The following is a 22,487-nucleotide window of genomic DNA, read 5'->3' on the forward strand; positions in this document are numbered from 1 at the left end:
TTTTGTTAACATGGCTAGGAGCAGAGGAGGGATTTACTTGGAGAAAAAGGAAGTGTAGTATGTACACATAAACTTGACCTGAGTCAGCGTTCCCTAGGTGAGGCAGTAGGCTGATAAATAAGTAGGTTCACTTTGGGGCCTCATAGAACAGATTTTGATTGGAAATGGAATTAATGAAGAATATTTGGAATGGAATGTAATAAAGGCAGTTTTAGTGCACCAACCGCGTAATCAGGAGGAACATTAGATATTAGTAATAATGAGATTACAGCAGTAACTCATTATCTGATTGATTAATTCATTCACCAGATACTTATTTATCTCCTTCTAAATGCCAGAGATACATTGAGGAGCAAAACCCAAGCAGTCACTTGGTGATGGTTGCACAACTGTAAATTTACTAGATATCATTGAATTGTACACTTGAAATGAGTGAATTTTATGGTATGTAAATTGTACTTTAATAAAGCTATTTTTTTTTTTTAAAGCAACCCACCAGTGGACTTCAAGGAGCCTATACTCTTTGGGGAGAAACAGAAATTAAACAAACACAGAAAGGAATATATAATAAAACTTGTGATGAATGTTTTGGAGCCAAGGAATGATACACCTTGAGTGAAATTAACAGGGGACATCATTAGATTGAGTGGGTTGGAGAAAGCCCCTCCAAGAATGGGACTTGAGTGAGAGCTGAAGATGAGTAGGAGGAAGTGGGAGAGAGTATTTTAGGTAGATGAACCAGCATGTACAAAAGTCTTAGGTTGTTGGGGCCAGCCTGGTGGTGCAGTGGTTAAGTGCGCACGTTCTGCTTTGGCGGCCCGGGGTTCGCTAGTTTGGATCCCGGGTGCGGACATGGCACTGCTTCTCAAGCCATGCTGTGGTAGGCATCCCACATTTAAAGTAGAGGAGGATGGGCATGGATGTTAGCTCAGGGCCAGTCTTCCTCAGCAAAAAGAGGAGGATTGGCAGCAGATGTTAGCTCAGGGCTAATCTTCCTCAAAAAAAAAAAGATGTTAGGTTGAGGAAAATGCAGTGGGTTGACAAGATGATTTAATGAAATTTACTGGATTTCTACTAGAGAAGGAAGTACCCCAAATCTTTTCTGTCAGGTTATTACCTAGCTGTAGTATATATGTACTTTTTCTTGTGTATATGATGTATAATAATTCTTATCTTTCTGGTTTTAAACAGTTTTCGGAGAGATGTCTGACATGTTTCTATTATTGTCCTTTTCAGGAATAGAAAAATAGAAAAGTTGAGTTGTTTACTTATTAAAATATTTATTTTTGCTTTTGTATATCAAGCTACTCTTCCATACAATTGAAAAGAAAAAGTGAAAATAAAGCTGAAAACCACTCGTTGATTGACATTGTAGGTGCTTAATATTTTTGGGAGGAGGCCATGGGAAGGTGCTTTGTGGTCATAATTGGAACAAACACCTGTCACAGTGGATTAAAAATTTGGAAAGGCAAAGGATCAGATAAGATGAGAGAATTTTTATAGGAAAAGCAGACCATATTATGGTTATTGTAGAATCACTTTTGAAAATAATAATTTCAAAAGATATATTTTTTCTAAGTAGTATTTTAATGTTTGAATAATGATTTTTGACTAACAAGTACAAAATATTTGTGTTTTATGAATTGCCTTGTGTGTGGCTTCATACATTTCAGCGAAATTTTAAACAAAATTTTCAGTGATGACTGTAGTCGTTGTTGCCTGAAAGAGCATCCACCTAAAAAGACAGCTGACGGAGTTCTAGTCACTAGTCTCTTCAGCTGTCTTTGAGATTTGTTTTTGTTCCTCTTCTGAGAAAGGGAATGGTAATCTGCCCTGCTTATCTCACAGGGCTGGTTGTGAGGATTCAGTTCAATAGTGAACTGGAAAGTACACCAGAAATGATAGCATCAGTTCACATATTGGGGATCTGCCGTTGTTTAGTGTTCACAAACGGGGAAACAAAGACAAAGTCATATTTTTTGCTCTTGAAGTTCACAGTCTAGTGGGGAAGACAAATACAAAAATAAGTATAATCAGTGCTTTTTTGTTCATGTGCCAGCTTCCTTTTTTTTTCCCCCAGAGCAGTTTTTACACAAGTGAGTGCAAAAGAGAAATATTCTGATCTCAAGGGACCCATTTGGCTAGAACAAGTTGTGGAATTACCCTCAATACCCCTTACCTGAAAAAATGAAGTGTGTTGTAGTTTTGGATTAATGAGCAGTAAGAAATGATAATCTAGTCTTTTTAAGACCTTACTTAAGGTTGTAGGCCCTAGGTGTGGTAGGCCCTGGGTGTGTGTTTTCAGTGGAGAAGAAATGAAAGGTTACTGGAATAGGGGAGTCTTGAAGAGTCAGTATTTGTCAAAATTGAGATTGTGTGCGCACATGTAACTGACTAGAATATGTTTTTTTGTGTGTGTGTGTGAGGAACACTGGCCCTGAACTAACATCTGTGCCAATCTTCCTCTGTTTTTTATGTGGGATGCTGCCACAGCATGGCTTGAACTGTGCTAGGTCTGTGCTGGGATCTGAACCTGCAAACCCAGGGGCACTGAAATGGTGTGTGTGAACTTAACCACTGTGCCACAGGGCAGGTCCCTAATATGTCTTCTCTATTATGTATGTATGCTTTCTCAGATATTTTGTGTCACCTTCTAAATTGTAATGCTTTTTTTCTTTGGTTTAAAATGAGTCAATCATTGTGTTGATACTTAGTGGAAAGAGCTAATTTAGCAGATAATTGCTTTCACTTAACAGAAAATCACGCTAAATTAGTGGACCATGACATTAGTGGACCAGTGACATATGGGCGAAGGGAACCTGTTGGGAGCCATCTTGCTCTAGCACATTACAGACTTACCCTTTAATCAGGGAACAGGCATTTAAAGTATCACCTTTGCTCCTACTTTCATAAGGAGGATTAAACATCCCTCTACTACTCTTTCCTGTATTTCGTGCACTGGTGTGTGAACCACGTATAGCTCTAAGAGGTCATCCTCGGGGGAAGTTTCTTCATCTAATCTTGGAGACTAACTCCAGAAACCTCATGGTCTCCGTGGCTCTTTGAATCACAGTTGTGGCTGGTTTCCAAGTGAATCCAAGAGTAAGTCTTTTGCCCTTCTAATAGTGCTCATTTTAATGTTCTCGTTTCTTAAGACCTAAATTGCTTTCAGTAGAAATATTTGTGATTCCATCTAGTGGCACATTCTGGCATCACCATTTACAAATTTTGAATTTGAGTTGACTTGAGGCTCACAACTGCGGAATTTTGTACAGGGTTTGAGATCAGTGAGGAGAATAGATGAGAGGACTTAGTCACAGGGGATTTTATCTCCCTCTGGCTTATTACTTTTGCTTTGATTTGAATAGCTGGAAATCATGGTTGGTGGTTATAAAGTAATTGAATGTGGCCATGAAACCTGTTTGAGAGTTTCTCAAAATTAGCCAGGCTATTTACCAATAGATTATCTCTAGGGGCAACCAATTTTTGCCTGAGTACTTTGTGTAAGAGAGGAATAATGAGCTGTCTGAAGGTTCAGTGTTTTACATTGAGTGGGTTGCAGTCTGAGAAATATATGTGCTATATCTAGTACCGCAATTTGGCAAGTGTAGTCCTACAAAATATGCTTGATTCCATTGTAGTTTTGTGTAATCATCATGCAGGAGGATTGTTTCCTCAAGTAGTATGTTAAAGTGCACACACACAAACAGATCCTCGGGCATCGCGATAATAATTGTTGCAGGAAATACTTTATACTCTTTTTTGCTTTTATTTTGTTTTTAAGGCAAAGAAGTTCCTAATCTTTTGAGTATTAGCGCTCTCTTTAATTTAAAAACTTTATAGTCCTAAGTTTGGTTTTAGTTATACTTTGATAAATTGCTTAAGGGCAAAGTCAGTATGAATTTAATGATAGATTTAAATGACTTGTTGTTTTCCTGATCAAAGTAGCATCTATGAACACTTGATAGATAAGTTTGATAGATAAGTTATGTGCTGTTGAGATATTTGTTCAGCCTTTGTGTTTGTTTGGTACTGTTAAGGATCTCAGATAAATTAATGCCTTGTCAGTTTCTCAGGCCAGGAAGGAATCAGTGATGTAGCATATTGGCAACTTTTGTAGTATCATCCTGTTGAGTTAGAATCGAAGAGGTGCCTTTTCCTTTGCTTTGGTGAATTGTTTAACGCTCACTAATGAAAAGCTGAATGTATGGAGCAAGGGTAAATTTATTTTCCTTAAACTTTGGCTCATTGACTTAGAGTTAGTTACAGCAATTGTCTACAAACTTAATCTCTGTTCCCAAAATTTACCGTCTTTATTGAGACCCAGCTCCCTCTTAGTTTTTCCCTGTTTGTATACTGTTGCTAGGACTTTTTTTTTGGCTTTAGCAGTTACTGAAGTAGCTCTTTTGAAGTTTCCTATGTGAATTGTATCCTATTTTGTCAAAAACATTTGGGGCAAAGTGACTTTTCTTGTCCCTTTCTATTCAGTTTGAAGGTAAAACTTTTTCACATGAAAATGATAATTTATCTTGACAGATGCTGCTCTGGTTGCCTTATTCGTAAAATGATAAAACTTTGTTAGTATATTGCTGATCTAATCTTACTACTATTATAGTGTTTTTTTGAATTATTTGCTTTGAAAAGACTTTAAACAAGTGTCTAAAATTTATCATGTCTTCAGTGCAACTTTATTCAGTTTTTCTTAGTTATGCTATATAGAAAATTTAGTAATTTCTGAATGCTAAATAGCAAAGAAGGGCAAAACAGAATTGATTCTTGAAATATGATTAAAATAAACCTTTTATTTTCTTTTTGTGAGTGAAAAGTATATTTTAAAAATGTCGTATTCTGTAATAAAAGTAGTTTGGCATTAAATAGTTAATCTATTAATAATGCTATGCCTTTATTCATGTGATTTCTTTTTTAAATTTTTTTCAGATTTATTGAAGTATAATTTATATACAGTAACATTCACTAATTTAAAATGTCCAGTTCAGTGAGTTTTGACAAGTGTATTAAGCGTGTAACCATCACTGCCACAATCATGACAGAACATTTCCATCTCCTCAAAAAGTTCTCAGTGCTTTTTAGTTTTCTCATCAGTGAAATGAATATAATGAAAGTATCTATCTCCATAGGATTGTTGTAAGGATTAAATGAGTTAATACAGTTAAAGCCCTTAAAATAGTTCCTGGCATATTGTAGGAACTCAGTTTATGTTCTCTGCTGTTATTATCCATAGTGTTGATGTTGGTGTTCCACCCTTTTTTAAAAGCCCCTCACGACTAATTTTTTTTTTTTTTAAAGATTGGCACCTGGGCTAACAACTGTTGCCGATCTTTTTTTTTTTTCTGCTTTATCTCCCCAACCCCCCCCCGTACACAGTTGTATATCTTAGTTGCATGTCCTTCTAGTTGTGGCATGTGGGACGCTGTCTCAACATGGCCTGACGAGCGGTGCCATGTCCGCACCCAGGATCTGAACCCTGGGCCGCCGCAGCGGAGCGTGCGAACTTAACCACTCGGCCATGGAGCCGGCTCCCCCTCACTACTAATTTTATTAGATACTTAAAACTTAAAGATTCTTAAACACATCTACTAAAAAAGATGTGTTGGTTGCTATCATGTATATGTTTATGTAAATAGAACTGAGTGGAGTGCACAAGTACCTTGAGCGTTATCAGAACTCAAGTTGATAGCTGATGTATGAAGGTACACTTTCCTGAATGTACCCATCACCTAGCTTTATTGATAATTGGTATTTAATTGTATTATTTTTATTACTCTCGTCTCATGGTGAAGTTGTTTTGTTGTTAGTACTGTCCAGTCGATTCTGACTCCTAGCAACCCTGTGTACGGCAGAGCTGTTCCCTGCCTGGTCTTTTTGCACCATACTCTGCTGCCTTTTATAGGGTTTTCATGGCGAATTTTTTTTTTTTTAAAGATTTAATTTTTTTCCTTTTTCTGCCCAAAGCCGCCTGGTACATAGTTGTATATTCTTCATTGTGGATCCTTCTAGTTGTGGCATGTGGGACGCCGCCTCAGCTTGGTTTGATGAGCAGTGCCATGTCCGCACCCAGGATTCGAACCAACGAAACACTGGGCCACCTGCTGCGGAGCATGCGAACTTAACCACTCGGCGACGGGGCCAGCCCCTCATGGTGAATTTTTTCCAGAAGTGGGTGGCCACGTCCTTCTTCCTAGTCTTAGTCTAGAAGCTCTGCTGAAACCTGTTTACCATGGGTGACCCTGCTGGTATTTGAAAAATCAGTGGCATAGCTTTCAGCATCACAGCAACATGTAGCCGCCGCAGTATGACAACTGACAGACAGGTGGTGTGGTTCCCTGCCTGGGAAGTGAACCTGGGCCAGGGTGGTGACGGTGCTGAACCTACTAGGGTTGGCTTCATGGTAAAGTATGTGATGTAAAATTGAAAATGATTTCTTATTGGTTGTTAGTACCACCAGGCTACGCAGCTGTCACTTGTATTTAAAATGATTTTGCTGTTTTTGTTTATAATAAAATTATACTTTTGGAAATCCTTGTCTGTTTTGAAAGTCTACATGTATTCTCTTGTCTCAAGTCTTTTATTTAGTAACTGCTTTCTTTGCATTTTATTGATCCTGTCTGCTAAGACATTTCATCAGATCTCTTTGGGACATTTTTCTGTGGTATCTGCTATTTCCTTTGAGAGTTGGATGTTGTAGTTTAGATGTTGCTTTAGTTTTCTAGGGCTTTCATAACAAATTACTACAAATAGGGCGACTCTAAAACAATGGAAGTTTTTCTCTTACAGATCAAGAGGCCGGAAGTCTAAAATCAAGGTGTCGGTAGGGCCATACTGTCACTGCCAGTTTAGGGGAGAATCCTTCCTTGCCTTTTCCAGCTTCTGGTGGCTTTTGGCATTTCTTGTCTTGTGATAGTCTAACTCCAGTTTCTGTGTTCGTCTTCACGTGGGCTTCTTCCCCTCGGTGTGTCTCTGTGTGTCCTGTCCTCTTATAAGGACACCAGTCATTGGATTTAGGACTTACCCTAAATCTAGGATGATTTTTATTTTGAGATCTTTAATTACATATGCAGAGATCCTGTTTCCAAATAAGGTCGCATTCTGAGGTTCCAGGTGGACATGAATTTTTGGGGGACATTATTCAACTCACTATAGATATGAAGGGAATATTTACATCATTTAAGCTCTAAAAAGGGGCAGGAAACAGGACTAAATAATGTAAAAAACTACTTTGCAGTTTGCAGAATGTTATTTTGGGCCACTCTAGTCTCAATGCCCTCAGCAGTGTGTTCTAGATAGAGGTCTCAAGTGAATCGTTGGCCAGTAGAGCTTGTAGCATAGGCCTGCAGTTATTAAGTACTGTTTAGCAAGCTAGGAATAAATAACCTCCTAAAATGTATGTCAGACTCTGTGGTCAGTTTCAGTGATAAAATGTGAGATTCTGTGGTACTTTAAATTGTGAGAATTTACAGAGAGCGATAGTATAGTATAGTGATTAAGAGCAAAGAGTTTAGGAGTCAAACCCTCTGGGTTCAAATTCTGCCTCTAACCCTTATTAGTTGGGTGGACTGTGGGGAAGTTGATGAACTTCTATACAATATCTCATTAAAGTAAGGGTTAAAATAATAATACCTTATCAATACATGTAAAATATTACGTGTGTATATATATACATAGAGCTATATGTATATACTAGAACATAGAATACATGTAAATACATAGAACTGCCTGGCACATAGTAACTGCTCATTTAATGTTAGCTGCTGCTGTTTTCTTCATCATCATCAATGCTCTTCTTCAGGAGAAAGACTCACCACCTGAAAGATTTATGCCTTGGGTTTTCATAGTAGTAAGGATGAATTTGTACTGATGTACTGTGTTTAATAAACACAACTTGCTAACAAAATATTTGGAATTTCCTACCCAGCTTCGCCTTAGGAAAGATAGGCTTTTTAGATTTTCTAGTTAGAGGTTGGAAGTAGAGAACACAGGATGAGTTCCTGGCTCCTGATGAGTTACTGGTTCCTGGATTCACTAACAGGACACACTAAACACTGAGCACCCTTTTAGTGATATGTAGAACTTGCGTCTGACAGATTCTTTGTTTATTGTACATCAAGCAAATCTCCCTTTCCTTTATGTCATGAGGGTATCAATGTGACTTTTAATGTAAGTTCATTAAACATCTTATCCCTGAAGTTAAGCTCTCTAAAGGATCTTATATAACTTTGAAGTTGTTTTTGAGATGCATAGACTACATGTTTTAGCAGGCATTTGAGGGTGTTTAGGAAGTAATCATCTATTAAAGATTTGTGTTGGAGGGGCTGGCCTGGTGGTGCATCAGTTAAGTTCGCACGTTCCGCTTCGGTGGCCCAGGGTTCGCTGGTTCGGATCCCGGCTGCGGACATGGCACCACTTGGTGAGCCACACTGTGGTAGGCGTCCCACATATAAAGTAGAGGAAGATGGGCACGGATGTTAGCTCAGGGCCGGTCTTCCTCAGCAAAAAGAGGAGGATTGGCAGCAGTTAGCTCAGGGCTAACAAAACAAAAACAAAAGATTTGTTGTGGAAATATGGTTTTCTCTACCGACGGTTTTTAATGTTTCTCCTGGAGGTATATGTTACTAATAAGACTTTTTTGAAAACGACATTGAATGATAATGCTCTTCTGCTTACCTGAACCCTCTTGAGCAGAGTGCTGCAGTGTAGTTTACTGAAGTTACTGAAAGGTTCTTTAATAGATTACCAGCATTCATAGAAGATGATGAGACCAAATATTAGAACACATTGCCAGACAGGTTTTCCCCTCTCTCTGCAGCCTCTTCGCTCATCTTTTAACATCATGCAAAGAGAGAAAGGAAACTGGTTCTTTGTCTACTACATGCATGTATTATCTCAGTTAAACTTAACAGGTGTATAGGTATTATTTTATATATGGAAACCCAGGCTTAGAGACATGAAAGTTGTTCAAGGTCACGTCTACAGAATGGTGGAGTTGATGTTTGAACGTATGCCTTTCTGGTTCTAACTGCTCTTTTCCAACATGTGCTATTGCCTTTCCCAATCAGAAAGCTCAGATGACTGTGTTCTTGTTAACAAAATATTTGTTCTATGCAAAGAAAAGAATAAAGTATATAAGTTCAGTTCCAAGCTTAAAATCATGGCTTTCATTCTTTGATCTGAAAATGATTCCATGTTTAGTTCTGAGTGTATGTGGCTGGAATGGAACTGGGTGGGGTGTGTGTGCACAAATGAATGGTCTATTGAGGAAAATGGATTGTTTGGGTGATGTAATCCCTGAAGATGTGTACTGTCAGCGAGTCTCCTGTGCAAGTCCTTCATTTATTTATTTTTAGCAGAAAGATTCTTACCTAAGCTAACCATCATAATTTGAAATCTTGTGTAAGATTTTGCCTCTAACTAGGTCACAGGCAGATTTTTTAAGGCAGGAGAATGTTTTTCAGGATAGGCTCCTTCCTAAAGGGACTTCACTGCATATTCTAGTCTCTTCTTACAAAGATATTGTGAGAAATTAAAAGAATTGTTTTTTTCTTCTAGATTAACTGCTGAAGTACTGATCGAGTTCTGTGTTTCTTCAATGAGGAACTACAGGCTGATCTTCTGCCATAATCTCAAACAGCCATAAATGACAAAAGAATGCTTGCTCAGTGAGGGTAGCTGGTGCAGAAGCCGTTTTTTAAACTTAGGTGTTTAAGTAATCAAAGGTAAGTTTTCAAAATGATAGCTATCTCATGCTGTATAAATCCACAGAAATTTTGGAGTTTATCTCCTATTGATGCTATTTGATTATTAACTTGAGATTTTGTAGTTTTTAGCTGGCACCAGATGTGTTGAAGAATGGCTTTTGTTTATCTAAAACTATTTAAATTTTTGGCATTTTGCTGATCCTAAGTTAAATTCTACTGTTTCTGTAAATTGGATGGATTTATTTCCCAGTCACGTTGTGACACTCTCTTTATCCAGTGGGTGTACCTATTGTATATATGGACCTTATTTTTGTAAACTTTAGAATATTGAACAGATTTATTTTTTTGCTCTATCTTTCTCTGGTAGTACGAAAGGAGTTGTTTCTCTGGGGGGATGAAAAAAGCCCAGTTGGTGTTGTTTTGTTCGTTATCAACTTTTGAAAAACATTTTTCTGTCTTTTAAAAATACTCCTTTGCCGCATAAATTAATAAATGTTTCTTAGAAAAATTTTTCTTGGGATGACTTGTTCTTTGATGCTTCAGATATTGGAAATATTTTCTCCCATTCTTTGTTTACTGATCACAATTCCTACAAAGTTAAGACAGATAACTTGTCTTTTCAACTAGTCTGGCTGTGGAAATGTTTCTTTTGAATAATTATAAAACAGCAGGATTGATAGAAGAACATTTTCATTGAAAGCTGATGTCTAGAACTGAAAAATTTCCCTTGTTTATAAAAACATATTATGATTGCTCTGTCATGTAGAAATAAGAACTGATTAATCTTTTTCTTATTAGCCCATTGTTTATAAAATGTGATTATTAGCCCATCACTTTATTAAAAAGTGATTCTCTGCTGTTTGGGCGCTTATGAATTGAGGGATTAGATGAGCTTCGTATAGCAGAGTCCAGAAATGATTGGGTTTGGCTTTTTACCTGTGTTATTAATAAGCTTGGTTAGTGAAGGTCCTCTTGGAGCCAGATTTGCCCCTTAATTTGTCTTTGGGACATTAATGTTCTTTGCTAAGTTTAATGATCAATTTTGCTGTAGTTTGATAAATATGCAAACAGTAAAGGGAGCATTCAAAACTAACTCTACATAGTAGAGAAAATGCTTAGATGATTATATTGAGCTTTATTTGTAGAACGCACTACGGGCCTGATAACTGGAACATATTTAGCAGATGGACACATTCAGGTGTAAAGCTTTTTACTTTAATGTATTTAGTCATATTGCCACCTGTTAATCATTATAGTTTTTTTTTTGTCTTTCATTTGGCAGAAAAGACAGCTTTGATTTCTGGCTGCAAAAAAGATATGAGGAAGAGCTCCTCCCCTTCCTTGAGTAACTGCAACTCCGTTCTTGCTAACAAAATATTTGGAATTCCACTTGATGAGCTGCAGCAGGGAGGACATCCAGACAATGAGGTTCCGTTCATAGTCCGCCATGTTGTGGACTATATTGAGGAACATGGTATATATTTCCTTACTTTGAGGGCTAGCCTTTGTTTTAATAAACACAACTTACACCTTTTTGACCTTGGATTTTTTTTTTTTTTAGTGTGGAAAGTCCAAAATATAGTGAGGAAAAACAGTAGAAATTCCTTTTACCATGCTAGTGTGTTTTTTACTTAAAGTCATATACTTAGAAATGCCCACTCAGAGCATTTTTAGTGGGGGGGTGGGAGTGTTGATAGAAATATTTTTATTGGCTAATAGGGGGTGGGATAAAATAGAATATCCCTCAGGACAGAGATAGTATGTTTCTAGATGTGTACTTTGAATATGTGTAGCCCAATCAGGGGAGCCAAGGCTGGCTTTCCAAAAGTATGAATATTTTAAGTTGATTGGAGAATGAATATGTAAGGCCAAATAATCAAAGTTGAGGCTTATTTAATTTTTGCCTTGGACTAATGTAGGAGGTCTGGAGCAACAAGGACTTTTTCAAGTCAATGGAAATGCTGAGACAGTGGAGTGGCTTCGGCAGAGATATGACAGTGGAGAAGAGGTGGATTTGGTTAAGGAAGCAGATGTTCCCTCAGCTATTAGTCTTCTTAGGTTTTTCCTCCAGGAACTTCCTGAACCTGTTATCCCCGGCAGTTTGCATATTCACCTGATGCAGCTTTCTCAAGGTAACGTAATTTGATTCTTATCAGTCAGTCATTTAACATTAATTTCAAAGTCCTTACCTTTTAGAAGTCTTGGCATGAAAACAGTAATTATGGAGTTCTGAAATTAATTTCATATGTTCCCATTTGGGGACATACTCTCTTTGGGGATGTATGGTCTAGTCAGGGGAATGGCAACTTGTTAGATTCCTGTAGTATTATTTACTTTTTATGAATGGTCTTGGTAAGCCTAAGATACAGGGTGAGAAGGAGAAGCAGGAAAGGCAGGAGAGAAGAAAAAGGAGTAGGAGAGTAGGGAAAGAAGGAAGAAAAATATATATAAGGTGATATGTGTGGCAGAATGTCTGATAATAGCTAGTGGTGTTGCTTAATGGTGATGCTACTATAGAATATTTACTCCTGGTTTGATAGAACTTCCTAGAGAGAACTAGAGGACAACTTTGATTCTAAGTTTGGACTATAACCTAAAGCTTGTTCTTGGACACCTGCCTGAAGGAAATAAGGTATCATAGTGGACATCAAACACCAAGCCAAATAAAGAAAAAAAATTGATTTATCCTTGTTGGGTTGCTTTTTTGGTGGTAGCTAAAAGTAGAGCTGGAATGGAATAGGGACAAGAAAAATAAAGGTAGAGGTAGGCAGACAGGTAAAAGAATCAAGAGGTAAGGAAATGCATCTCTTCCTAGAGCCAAATGGTATTCATGTATACGTAATGAAGTGACGTGTTTCATTATATGGGGACTTTATAAAGTTCGCATGTAATATTACACATTCATTGAATTTTTGAATTATTTTTTCTAGCTTTTCTCTGTATTATGGAGTCTTTTTAATTTTTTGAATTGGGGCTTCTAGAGAAATTCACTTGTGTTAAGAAATTATAACTACTTCTTTAATGTCTATCGCTGTCATAGCTGGACATTTTATAATATGTTTGTATGTATCCTTAAGCAGTATGTAGTCAGAGAAGGAAAATTTCCTTTTAAGAGTATTTATCTATCTTTTTCTTAAATTCTAAATACCTGTGAGCCTAAATTTTGGATGCCTCAGATTTATGTGTTAAGGTCAATGCAAAGATATTTTGTGACCCTTTATATATGTTTTCTTCTTTACAGCTGGATGATAGGACTCACTTTGAACTTTCTGTATTCAGAAATGGTTAGCCTGATTCAATTTTGTTCTTTTGTTTTGCTACCTGATCACAAAACATGTTTCAAAATGAAATGTCAATAATGTTTCGTTTTTTCAAAATATAACTTGATTTTTTTCTCCTAACAAACTTTACATTTTTTGTTTTGAATTTCTGAATCCATTTCTTCCTCTTCTTGTAGAAATTTTTAAAAATGTTTATATTGAGTCACCCAATAAGTATCCATTAAATATGTAATGAAACTGATTGTGTTAGTTTTTTGAGCCCTATTTATGACTTGAGCCATTTTTGTTTTTATAGTGATAGAGTTCCATATTCCCTTTATTAGCTGAATTGCAGACAAGTCTTTAAAGTTCCAAGAATCAGATAATCTTTAATCTTGAATGAAAATTTATAAATGAATAGTTGGAATAAGATTTCCTGGTAATAAAGTCACTGACTGTCATTCATACTACCTGTGAGAAGCTATTTTATCACTAGGATTATCATTTTGATTGGTATTAACTTAAAAATATGACAGCATCACACACCATGTTATCATTCATGGAATTACAGTATGCATCTTACTAATTAATTATTCTTAATATTCACTTGTGAAGGAATTTAAAGTATGCAAAAAATGCTTGTGATCCATGAGTCCTTTAACATTATAATATGAGAAATCCACCAATCTCTTCTGTTCCCCACTTCCATAACCATTAGCGTGTGTTTGTATGCATGCACACACACCCACATACACCACCATTTCTTTAATAGCTATGCAGAGAGGTGTGACAGCACTTGAGGTAATATTTGCATTTCTGTTGTAATGTCTGTTTTATTTTTAATTTTTTTTGGTGAGGAAGATTGACCCTGAGCTAACATCTGTTGCCAATCCTCCTCTTTTTGCTTGAGGAAGATTGTCACTGAGCGGATATCTGTGCCAGTCTTCCTCTACTTTGTATATGGGACGCCACCACAGCATGGCTTGATGAGTGGTATGTAGGTCCACAGTGGAGATCTGAGCCTGTGAACCCAGGGCTGCCAAAGTGGAGTGCGTGAACTCAACCTCTATGCCACTGGGCTGGCCCCTCTGTTTTATATTTTTATCCGTCCTTTATTCATTCTTTTGGAAAGATGTCTAGGTCTCTGGACAAAGATTCTTTTCTCTGAACAAAGATTTATTGTAGATAAATATTATATTAATATTTTAATTGACATTCATAAGTACATGAGAAGATTATTGCTTTTAAGATCATGGAGGGAGCATTTTTGCAGTTGCATTTGAGTTAGTGCTTTTAAAAAAGTGGTTTTCTTTTTCTGTGGTAGCAGGACACTGTAATGTGGCATTTCTGGTGTAGTTAGATCTTTATTTAGACCAGGATTACACAACCTTGGCACTGTTGATATTTTGGTCTGGATAATTTTTTATTATAGGGGGCTGTCCTGTGAATTGTGGGATATTTATCAGGATCCCTGCCTCTACATACTAGATGCCACTGGCACCACTTTCCCCCGAGTTATGACAACCATTCCATTCGTTGTCAAATGTCAGCCACCGGTTTAGACTGTGATGCTTTCTCCAATTATACATTGTTTTAGTAGAAAACAGTTCCCAGTTTTGTAAATTTGTTTTAATATTTACAAAAAATGTTATGATGCTTGAAAGAATTGCTAGTCAGGGGAAACTTCTTTGATATATATAGTCATGTACCACGTAACGATGTTTTTGTCAGTGTTGGACTGCATATATGAGAGTGGTCCCAAAAGATTAGTATTAGAGCCTAGATGTGTAGTAAGCTATACTATCCAGATTTGTGTAAGTACACTCTGTGACATTCATACAATAATGAAATTGGCTAATGACACATTTCTCAGAATGTGTGCTCTCGTCATTAAGCAACATGTGACTGTACATGTATTTTTCATGGATATGATTTAACCAGAAAGTAGTTTCAAAAGGAAATTTAAGCACGTATGTAATATATATATATTTTTTGAAATGCCTCTCTACCTTATTTGAAGACTTTAGAAGAAGCCTGGTGTCTATAAATATTTTTGTGTAGTAGAAATGCACACAAACAAAAGTAGAACAACATGGACAGTATTTCAAGTAAAAACACTGTTGCCCAGAATCTTACTGCCCTATCAAGTCAGTGTTTTAGTTGTCTACTATCTTTTTTTGGTTATTATGTATTCATTCAGCTTATTCAAGTAATATTTATTGAATACCTGCTATATGCTAGGCACTGTTCTAGATTCTGGGAATGCAACAGTGAACAAAACTGGATAAAAATCTCTGCCATCGTAGAGCTAAAATTCTAAAGGGCATAAGGGGAGATAGAGGAGACATAGATGATAAAATAAATATATAGGCATTTTAGATGATAAGTGCTACAAAGCTAGAGAAGATGTTATATAGGATTTGTCAGTGTTGCTGTAGTCATCATATTGATAGTATTAATTGCTTGCATATATATATATTTGTTTGTTTTGCTGAGGAAGAGTAGCCCTGAGCTAACATCTGTGCCAGTCTTCCTCCACTTTATTTGTGGGTTGCTACCACAGCATGGCTGATGAGCGGTGTAGGTCCGTGCCCGGGGATCCTAATCTGCAAATCCGGACTGCCAAAAGGGAGTACGCTGAGCTTAACCACTACACCATGGGGCTGGCTCTGCTTGCATATATTTTTTGAGTTCAGCTGCATATTGTTTTTTCTGCTAAATGCTCAGGTTGTTAAAAATTTCCACCAATTATAGGCATGATAGTTTAAAAAACATTAATCCAGGGACTGGTCTGTCCAATTATAAAATCAAAGTACCTGCTGCATTTGAATGACAGTTGGTAATATTACAAAATATAGAAAAATTGTTGTTGGTTGCATTTTAAATTGTAAGTAATTCTCATGTGACTATAATCATGTGTCCATCGTTCTCAGAAATGCATCTCCTTAAGTGATTTCGTCGTGTGAGCATCATAGAGTGTATGTACACAAACCTAGATGGTATAGTTTACTACACACCCAGGTTATATGGTACTAATCTAATGAGACCACCACAGTATATGTGGTCCCTTCTTGACTGAAACATCATAATGTGGTGCATGACTGTATGTCCTTTCCTGATAAACTTCTTAGACTTGTGTTATTTTGCAGAGATGGCTGATGGTCATGATGATAACCTTTTACCAAGAATTTTTTAACCAAGAGTTAGTTTTTAAATTAATTTTAAGAACCTGAAGAAAAATATAAAATGAAATATAATTGGCTTGATTTTCACCATTACTTCATTTTAACAGCACCTCTGAGAAATTACCTCTCCTAAGTGGGGCCCTCACTCATCATTGGGGTTGATACAAGCCTGGTTTCTCTTAATGAAAACTCATTGGCATGATAAATACAGGGCCTAGCTTCTGCTAGTTGAAAATTCACTTGGTAAACAGAAACCACCGTCAGCTTAGAGAAGAAAAACAAGTGAGAAGTGGAATTCTTTTTTATTTAGTTCTACTGATATTGCTGAAGTTAATTTCTCTTTTCAGCATGTCAGGGGAAGAAGAAAGTCACTCACACTCTGTTCCTTTCTTGTTTTACCCATCATTCAAGTGGAAAAGTATCACTGATACTATTAGCCAGTTAAGTTGCTTCTCTTCTTTTCTCACTAGTAGTTGGTGTTGAGTGACATTGGCCAGTGCGTTTGACTTCTTATAGTCGGCAATAATTTGGAAACACAGGTACAGTCATGCAACAGACAGTATGATGAGAATTTAAAAGAATAAATTAGAGAGAGAATTGGGGCCAGTGAGTAACAGATGAAGAAAACATCCTCCAGCAATTGAGGGGTTGAGTTCCTTCTCTCTATCTCTTCTCTTTCACTTAATAAGTGAAATGCAAAGCCCTAAGGCATTTGGACTCTAGTAGAGGAAGTGAAGAGGTTTTGAATTGTTATAGTAAAAAGATGATGTGGGTGGAGTAATGTGAACCTGGCAAAATATCTGAGCTTTGCTTTTACATCATTAAAAAAAACCTGTCATTATGTTTTATAGATTATAATAACGAAGATGAATTTGGAAGAAAGTTGAGGTTCCTCTTGCAACAGCTTCCACCTGTTAATTACAGTTTGTTAAAGTTTCTGTGTAGATTTTTAGCCAATGTAGCATCACATCATGAAGAACTTTGGTCTGCAAATTCTTTGGCTGCTGTCTTTGGTCCAGATGTCTTTCAGTAAGTTTTTTCACAAATTTTTGTTTAATTAAAAAAAAAATGAATTTGTGAAGTAGAATGAATATACTATCTCCCAAGGATCGTAGGTTGCTTGAATGAACCATTATTTTTTTTATAGTAGATGTGATTAATCCTCCCAGCATTTCTGTGAACAGGGTACAAATTAGGTAAGCGTTACGGATGGGAAAAGTGAGGCACAAAATGATGACATAAATTGCTGAGGTTTATAAAGTGACTCATTGGTTGTCTCCTAACTTTACCTGTGGTTGATTTAAGAACTCAAAATTCAATTTGGACTTTATTCTTAGCATTTACACAGATGTGGAGGATCTGAAAGAGCAAGAAATAGTGAGCAGGATAATGGCTGGACTTCTGGAAAATTACTATGAGTTTTTTGAGAATGAAGAGGAAGATTTCTCATCTAATGATTTGAGTTCAATTACTGAACAGGTGAGACTATTTTAAATATTCTACTTGGAGGGAGAATGTTTTTTTAAAGAATATGCTCTTAAGGGCTTGTCACAAACTTAGGTGGAATTTTAGAACTCAAACTTAGAACTACTTTTGTGGAAGTAGTTCTCTTGGTTATTTTGTGTAGTTGTAGGTGGTACATCCATGTAGTATATGAGTGTGATATTTTTTCTGAACAACTTCTCGTTCCTCAATTTATGTAATACGGAATAGGTATTAAAACCAGAGTATATGGAAGAGATTTTGTGGGGGGGCTTTTTGTGTTTTTCTTGTTAACGTAAGCATTATTTTGTAAGAGTAGTGTGTTTTTTTTGTTTTTGCAAAGAAACTGCCGGCATAGAGGAATGTAGGCAAAGGTTGAGAATTAGAAGGTAGAGGGAATTATTCAATACCAAATTTACACATACATACTTTTAAAAGTAAGAAGTTTTTTGTGATTAAAGTAGCAAGTTGGTACAGCAGTGCAATCATTGTCGTTAGTGGGAAGCATCAGGAGAGTAAGTTTAGGTTGTGGATGATTTCTTACCTCTCATAGCTCTTGAATATTAAATTCCATTTTAGGCGACATTATATTTTATTGTTACTGCCATGCCTCGATGATTGAGATTGTACAAGGATCCTAGTTACTTTCTGCTTTATCTTCATAAAGAGAATATTGATGCTGAGTAATTAATTCGGTGTAAAGCCACATTAATCTAGACTTCTCAGCTTTAGAATTTGTGATTTAGGTCTTTGTGGAGGTTTTCTTTTGCACTTAAGTGAAATGATTTGTCAAGAAAGTTGTAGTAGGTTAACACCTATGAAGTTATTTATATTTTGGTTGTGAGATGGGGCAGCTACTTTTTTTTAATGAATAATAGTTCACCTGGTTAAAAAAAAGGTAAAATATACAATAAAATGTCTTACTCTTGCCCATACCCTCTCCCTCCCCTCCATTGTTTTTTCAGTTTCTTTATGTAAACATGAGTAAATATTTCCTTGCAGTTTTTTGACAGAAAAGTAGAATACCGTACACATTGTTCTGCACTTTTTAAAAAAATTAGTTAACTGTGTATCTTGGAGATCTTTTCTTATTGGAATATAGAGAACGTATCCTTTTGTTTTTACATCTGTATAGTTCCCTATTGTATGGTTGTAACATAATTTATTTGATTTTTGGTACCAGTCCCTGCTTGAAAAGGTGATAGTACATCCCAGTTTTCTCAGAATAGTGCTGGTTTATATCTGCTTTCTGATGTAATTATTAGTGGTTCCCCTTTTCACTCTAAATATATCCAGGTTTAAGTGAAAAATTATATGGTCACACTATTTATTTTTATTTTTTTTTGAGGAAGATTAGCCCTGAGCTAACATCTGCTGCCAGTCCTCCTCTTTTTGCTGAGGAAGACTGGCCCTGAGCTAACATCCGTGCCCATCTTCCTCTACTGTATATGTGGGACGCCTGCCACAGCATGGCTTGCCAAGTGGTGCCATGTCCGCACCCGAGATCTGCACTGGCGAACCCCCTGCTGCCGAAGGGGAACGTGCGCACTTAACCGCTGCCCCACGGGGCCGGCCCCTGCACTACTACTTATTAATGAACATTTGGGTTGCTTCCCTTCGTTTGCTCTTAGATTATAAAGCAATGTCTCTTGAAAGGTAGTTTATCATACAGATTTTCATTAGTTCTTAAAGGTCTTGGCTCTGGTTATGTGAATTAGGAGTTTTATTTTCTGGGTTGCCTAGCTTTTATTTAAAAATTTCTTTACTGTTGTGAACTTTTGTGGATAAGTCTTTTTAATATCTGGGGTTCGTACTTTTCCTTTGTTTTTCATGTTTTCTTCATGTAAGCATTTTTATCTTTGTCTGGTTTTCCCTCCCTCTTTCCCTTCTTCCCTCCTTTCCTTCCTGTCTTCCTCTCCGCTCTCTCTTTCTTTTTCAAGTATCAGAAGCTTTAAGGAAACAGTAGCAGATGCCAGATTGCAGCTTGTAATGTATAAAGTGAGGGTGAAATCAGTATGCATATATATATTTGTAAAGTAAATCAAGTGGGTAGAATTTGTAGCCTGAATCAATGATCCATGGAACTTTTGGCATATTTTTTTAATGTTTCCAACTATCACATACAGTTCCTGACTTAAAAACTTGGTTAAAATAAAGAACTGACAGATTGCTTCAAAATTATTCTTGCTTAAAGGAAAATGGCAAAAAGAGGACAAGTAGACAGATATTCCTTAAACCTTTAATGTCTTTTTATGTCCATGAGAAATCCCCATCTTTGAGGAATTCTGTATGCCACCTATCTTTTCTTTAAATTATGTTTTAGTTTAGTAATTTATTTTTTAAAATAAAATTAATGGCTCCTCAAAATGAAATAATATACATATATTTGTGTTATTAATTAATTTTCTACATTTCTGCGATGATTTGACTTGTAAGAAACTGATGATGTCAATTTGACCTAATGTTTAAATCTTGAGTCCTCTAACGTGTGCAGGGTATAACCTGATTATGTTTTATATTGTAGTGCAATTCTCTGATATTTCTATTATCATGCAGCTTCCTTGTATACGCTGAAATATATCCATTTCTCACACATACTGCATTTGTATTTTTGAGTTTTTTCTTTCTGCTTTTTCTCCCCAAATCCCCCCAGTACATAGCTGTGTACTTTTTAGTTGTGGATCCTTCTAGTTGTGGCATGTGGGATGCTGCCTCAACGTGGCCTGATGAGCGGTGCCATGTCTGCGCCCAGGATTCGAACCAGCGAAACCCTGGGCCATCGAAGCGGAGCGTGTGAACTTAACCACTTGGCCATGGGTCTGGCCCCTGTATTTTTGTATTTTTTTAAGCACTAGAAAGATACACTTAAAATGTGTTGTGCTTCACGTTAAACAGAATGGTGGTTAATGGGGGCTGACCCCGTGGCCGAGTGGTTAAGTTCACGTGCTCCGCTGCAGGCGGCCCAGTGTTTCGTTGGTTCGAATCCTGGGCACAGACATGGCGCTGCTCATCAAGCCATGCTGAGGCGGCATCCCACATGCCACAACTAGAAGGACCCATAACAAAGAATATACAACTATGTATGGGGGAGCTTTGGGGAGAAAAAGGAAAAAAATAAAAAAAATCTTTAAAAAAAAGAATGGTGGTTAACACCAGAAGATAATGTTGAATTCTGCAGATTTGCCTGCCAATAGAAAAGAGGATATTAGCATGTTGAACAGAATATGCTCAATAAACAGGGTGGTGCACTGAGTCCTGAAAGAGTGATGTATATTTAATTATCTTGGCCCATATTGCTAGTTCCAAGATCTATTTTCTTATCTATTTTTATTAGATTTCTGAATTATAAGTGGGTTACAGGTAATAGAAGAACAGATTTCTGAAAGTTTGTTTTCTTTAAAGGAGATTTGATAAGTTCAATTTGACTTTGTGAGGCCGAATTCAAAGGTATTAGGTGAAAGTAAAATCTCCTCAAACTCAGCACACTTTGGTTGGCATAACTTAAATGCTGCGAATTTCTTATCTACATATTTAAAGTTGTGGGCAGACCTGGCCCATTCTGGCAGTGCTTTGATTTTTCTCTTGATTTTGATATTTGAAGGAAGCAAAGTTTATCTAGCACTCTCTCCTTTTGGAGTTTCACCTCATTAATGCGAGTGTTTGGTTGTTAGAACTTTTTCAAGGTAGTAGATATTTTTATTAATAGTATGAGAGAGATGACTGGAGATGATGAATAGGGAGTGTTTGAGAAATGACCCAGAGTCAGTGGACAGGTTCTTTGTATGGGATCCTTAAATGAATGCGAATCCAGTAGAGTGGTTTGAAGATATAGGTGGTAATTATGTTTCTTTATACGTTTGAGAAGGCAGGTAGCAGCGTTCTCCACAAGCTGGAGTCTGGAGAGCAGGCATTTCACGAGGCGCTAGAGAAGGGAATTACAGCAGTCAAAGAAAGAAGAGATGTAAGTATGGATGAAGGTTTTCCAAAAGTGGAGTCGAGGCGGCTGCATATGTAGGCAGGTTCAGAAATACTTATGAATGGATTAGTGTTGATAAGCAGGTCAAGTTGACAAGGAGAGGATCAAGAAGAACTTTTGAAAATAAGTGTGGGATGAGAGAGAGAACATATTTCTTTAAGTTTTTTTTTTTTTTTTGAGGAAGGTTAGCTCTGAGCTAACATCCGTGCCCATCTTCCTCTACTTTATATGTGGGACGCCTACGACAGCATGGCTTGCCAAACGGTGCCATGTCCGCACCCGGGATCCAAACCGGTGAACCCCAGGCCGCCAAAGTGGAATGTGCGCACTTAACCACTGTGCCACTGGGCCGGCCCCTATCTAAGTTTTTGATGTTTACTCTTACCCAAACTAATTTAGTCCATTCTTACTACAGGAAGTTATATTGGGAGGCCTAGGAGTTGGAAGTGGGGAGAAGAAAAATCGATAGGCTATTGTTCATGGCATATCTTAGTTGATCATTAGTGGTGAAAATACTGGAGAATGTCAAGTTTCATGAAGCTTATTGAGTTGAATATAATATATTCAATATAATTGAGTATAAAGCTTTTGTTGTTCCTAAGAGCTATTGACTGTAGGTTTGGAATAATTTTAAAAGTATGATATAATGTGTTAAAATAGTAGTACCTCTGTACCAAAATTTGTGGACCGAATAAATATTCATCTCTTGTCAGTTTAAATTGCCACCTTTTAAGTTTTTTTTTTAATAGTCTATTGTTGTACCAAAGCCTTTGTTAATCAGCCACATTAATTCCCATTTTATACTTCTGAAAACAGTATTTTCTTGCCAGCTTTTTTTCTTGCGTGGGTTACCAGGTAGACAGATATTCAT

The 22,487-nt window shown here is 36.9% G+C and overlaps 1 protein-coding gene across 50 annotated transcripts in view; it reads left to right on the forward strand.

Annotated features, from left to right (window-relative positions):
- FAM13B (family with sequence similarity 13 member B) overlaps positions 1 to 22,487 on the forward strand; it is a 115,436-nt gene that overhangs the window by 22,687 nt on the left and 70,262 nt on the right. For 21 of the 50 annotated variants that reach the window (XM_070570913.1, XM_070570890.1, XM_070570906.1 and 18 more), the window contains exons 2-6: positions 9,565 to 9,731; positions 10,996 to 11,187; positions 11,633 to 11,845; positions 17,010 to 17,187; positions 17,496 to 17,637. In XM_070570913.1, the coding sequence (XP_070427014.1) occupies positions 11,031 to 11,187; positions 11,633 to 11,845; positions 17,010 to 17,187; positions 17,496 to 17,637 (690 nt within the window). In that variant the 5' untranslated portion in view covers positions 9,565 to 9,731; positions 10,996 to 11,030. Of the gene's footprint in view, positions 1 to 9,564; positions 9,732 to 10,995; positions 11,188 to 11,632; positions 11,846 to 17,009; positions 17,188 to 17,495; positions 17,638 to 21,505; positions 21,602 to 22,487 lie in introns of all 50 variants that reach the window. The other 29 variants (XM_070570877.1, XM_070570903.1, XM_070570892.1 and 26 more) reach the window with 3 other exon arrangements.

This window comes from Equus przewalskii, chromosome 13, assembly GCF_037783145.1.
Source record: "Equus przewalskii isolate Varuska chromosome 13, EquPr2, whole genome shotgun sequence".
Classification (NCBI taxonomy): Eukaryota; Metazoa; Chordata; class Mammalia; order Perissodactyla; family Equidae; genus Equus; species Equus przewalskii.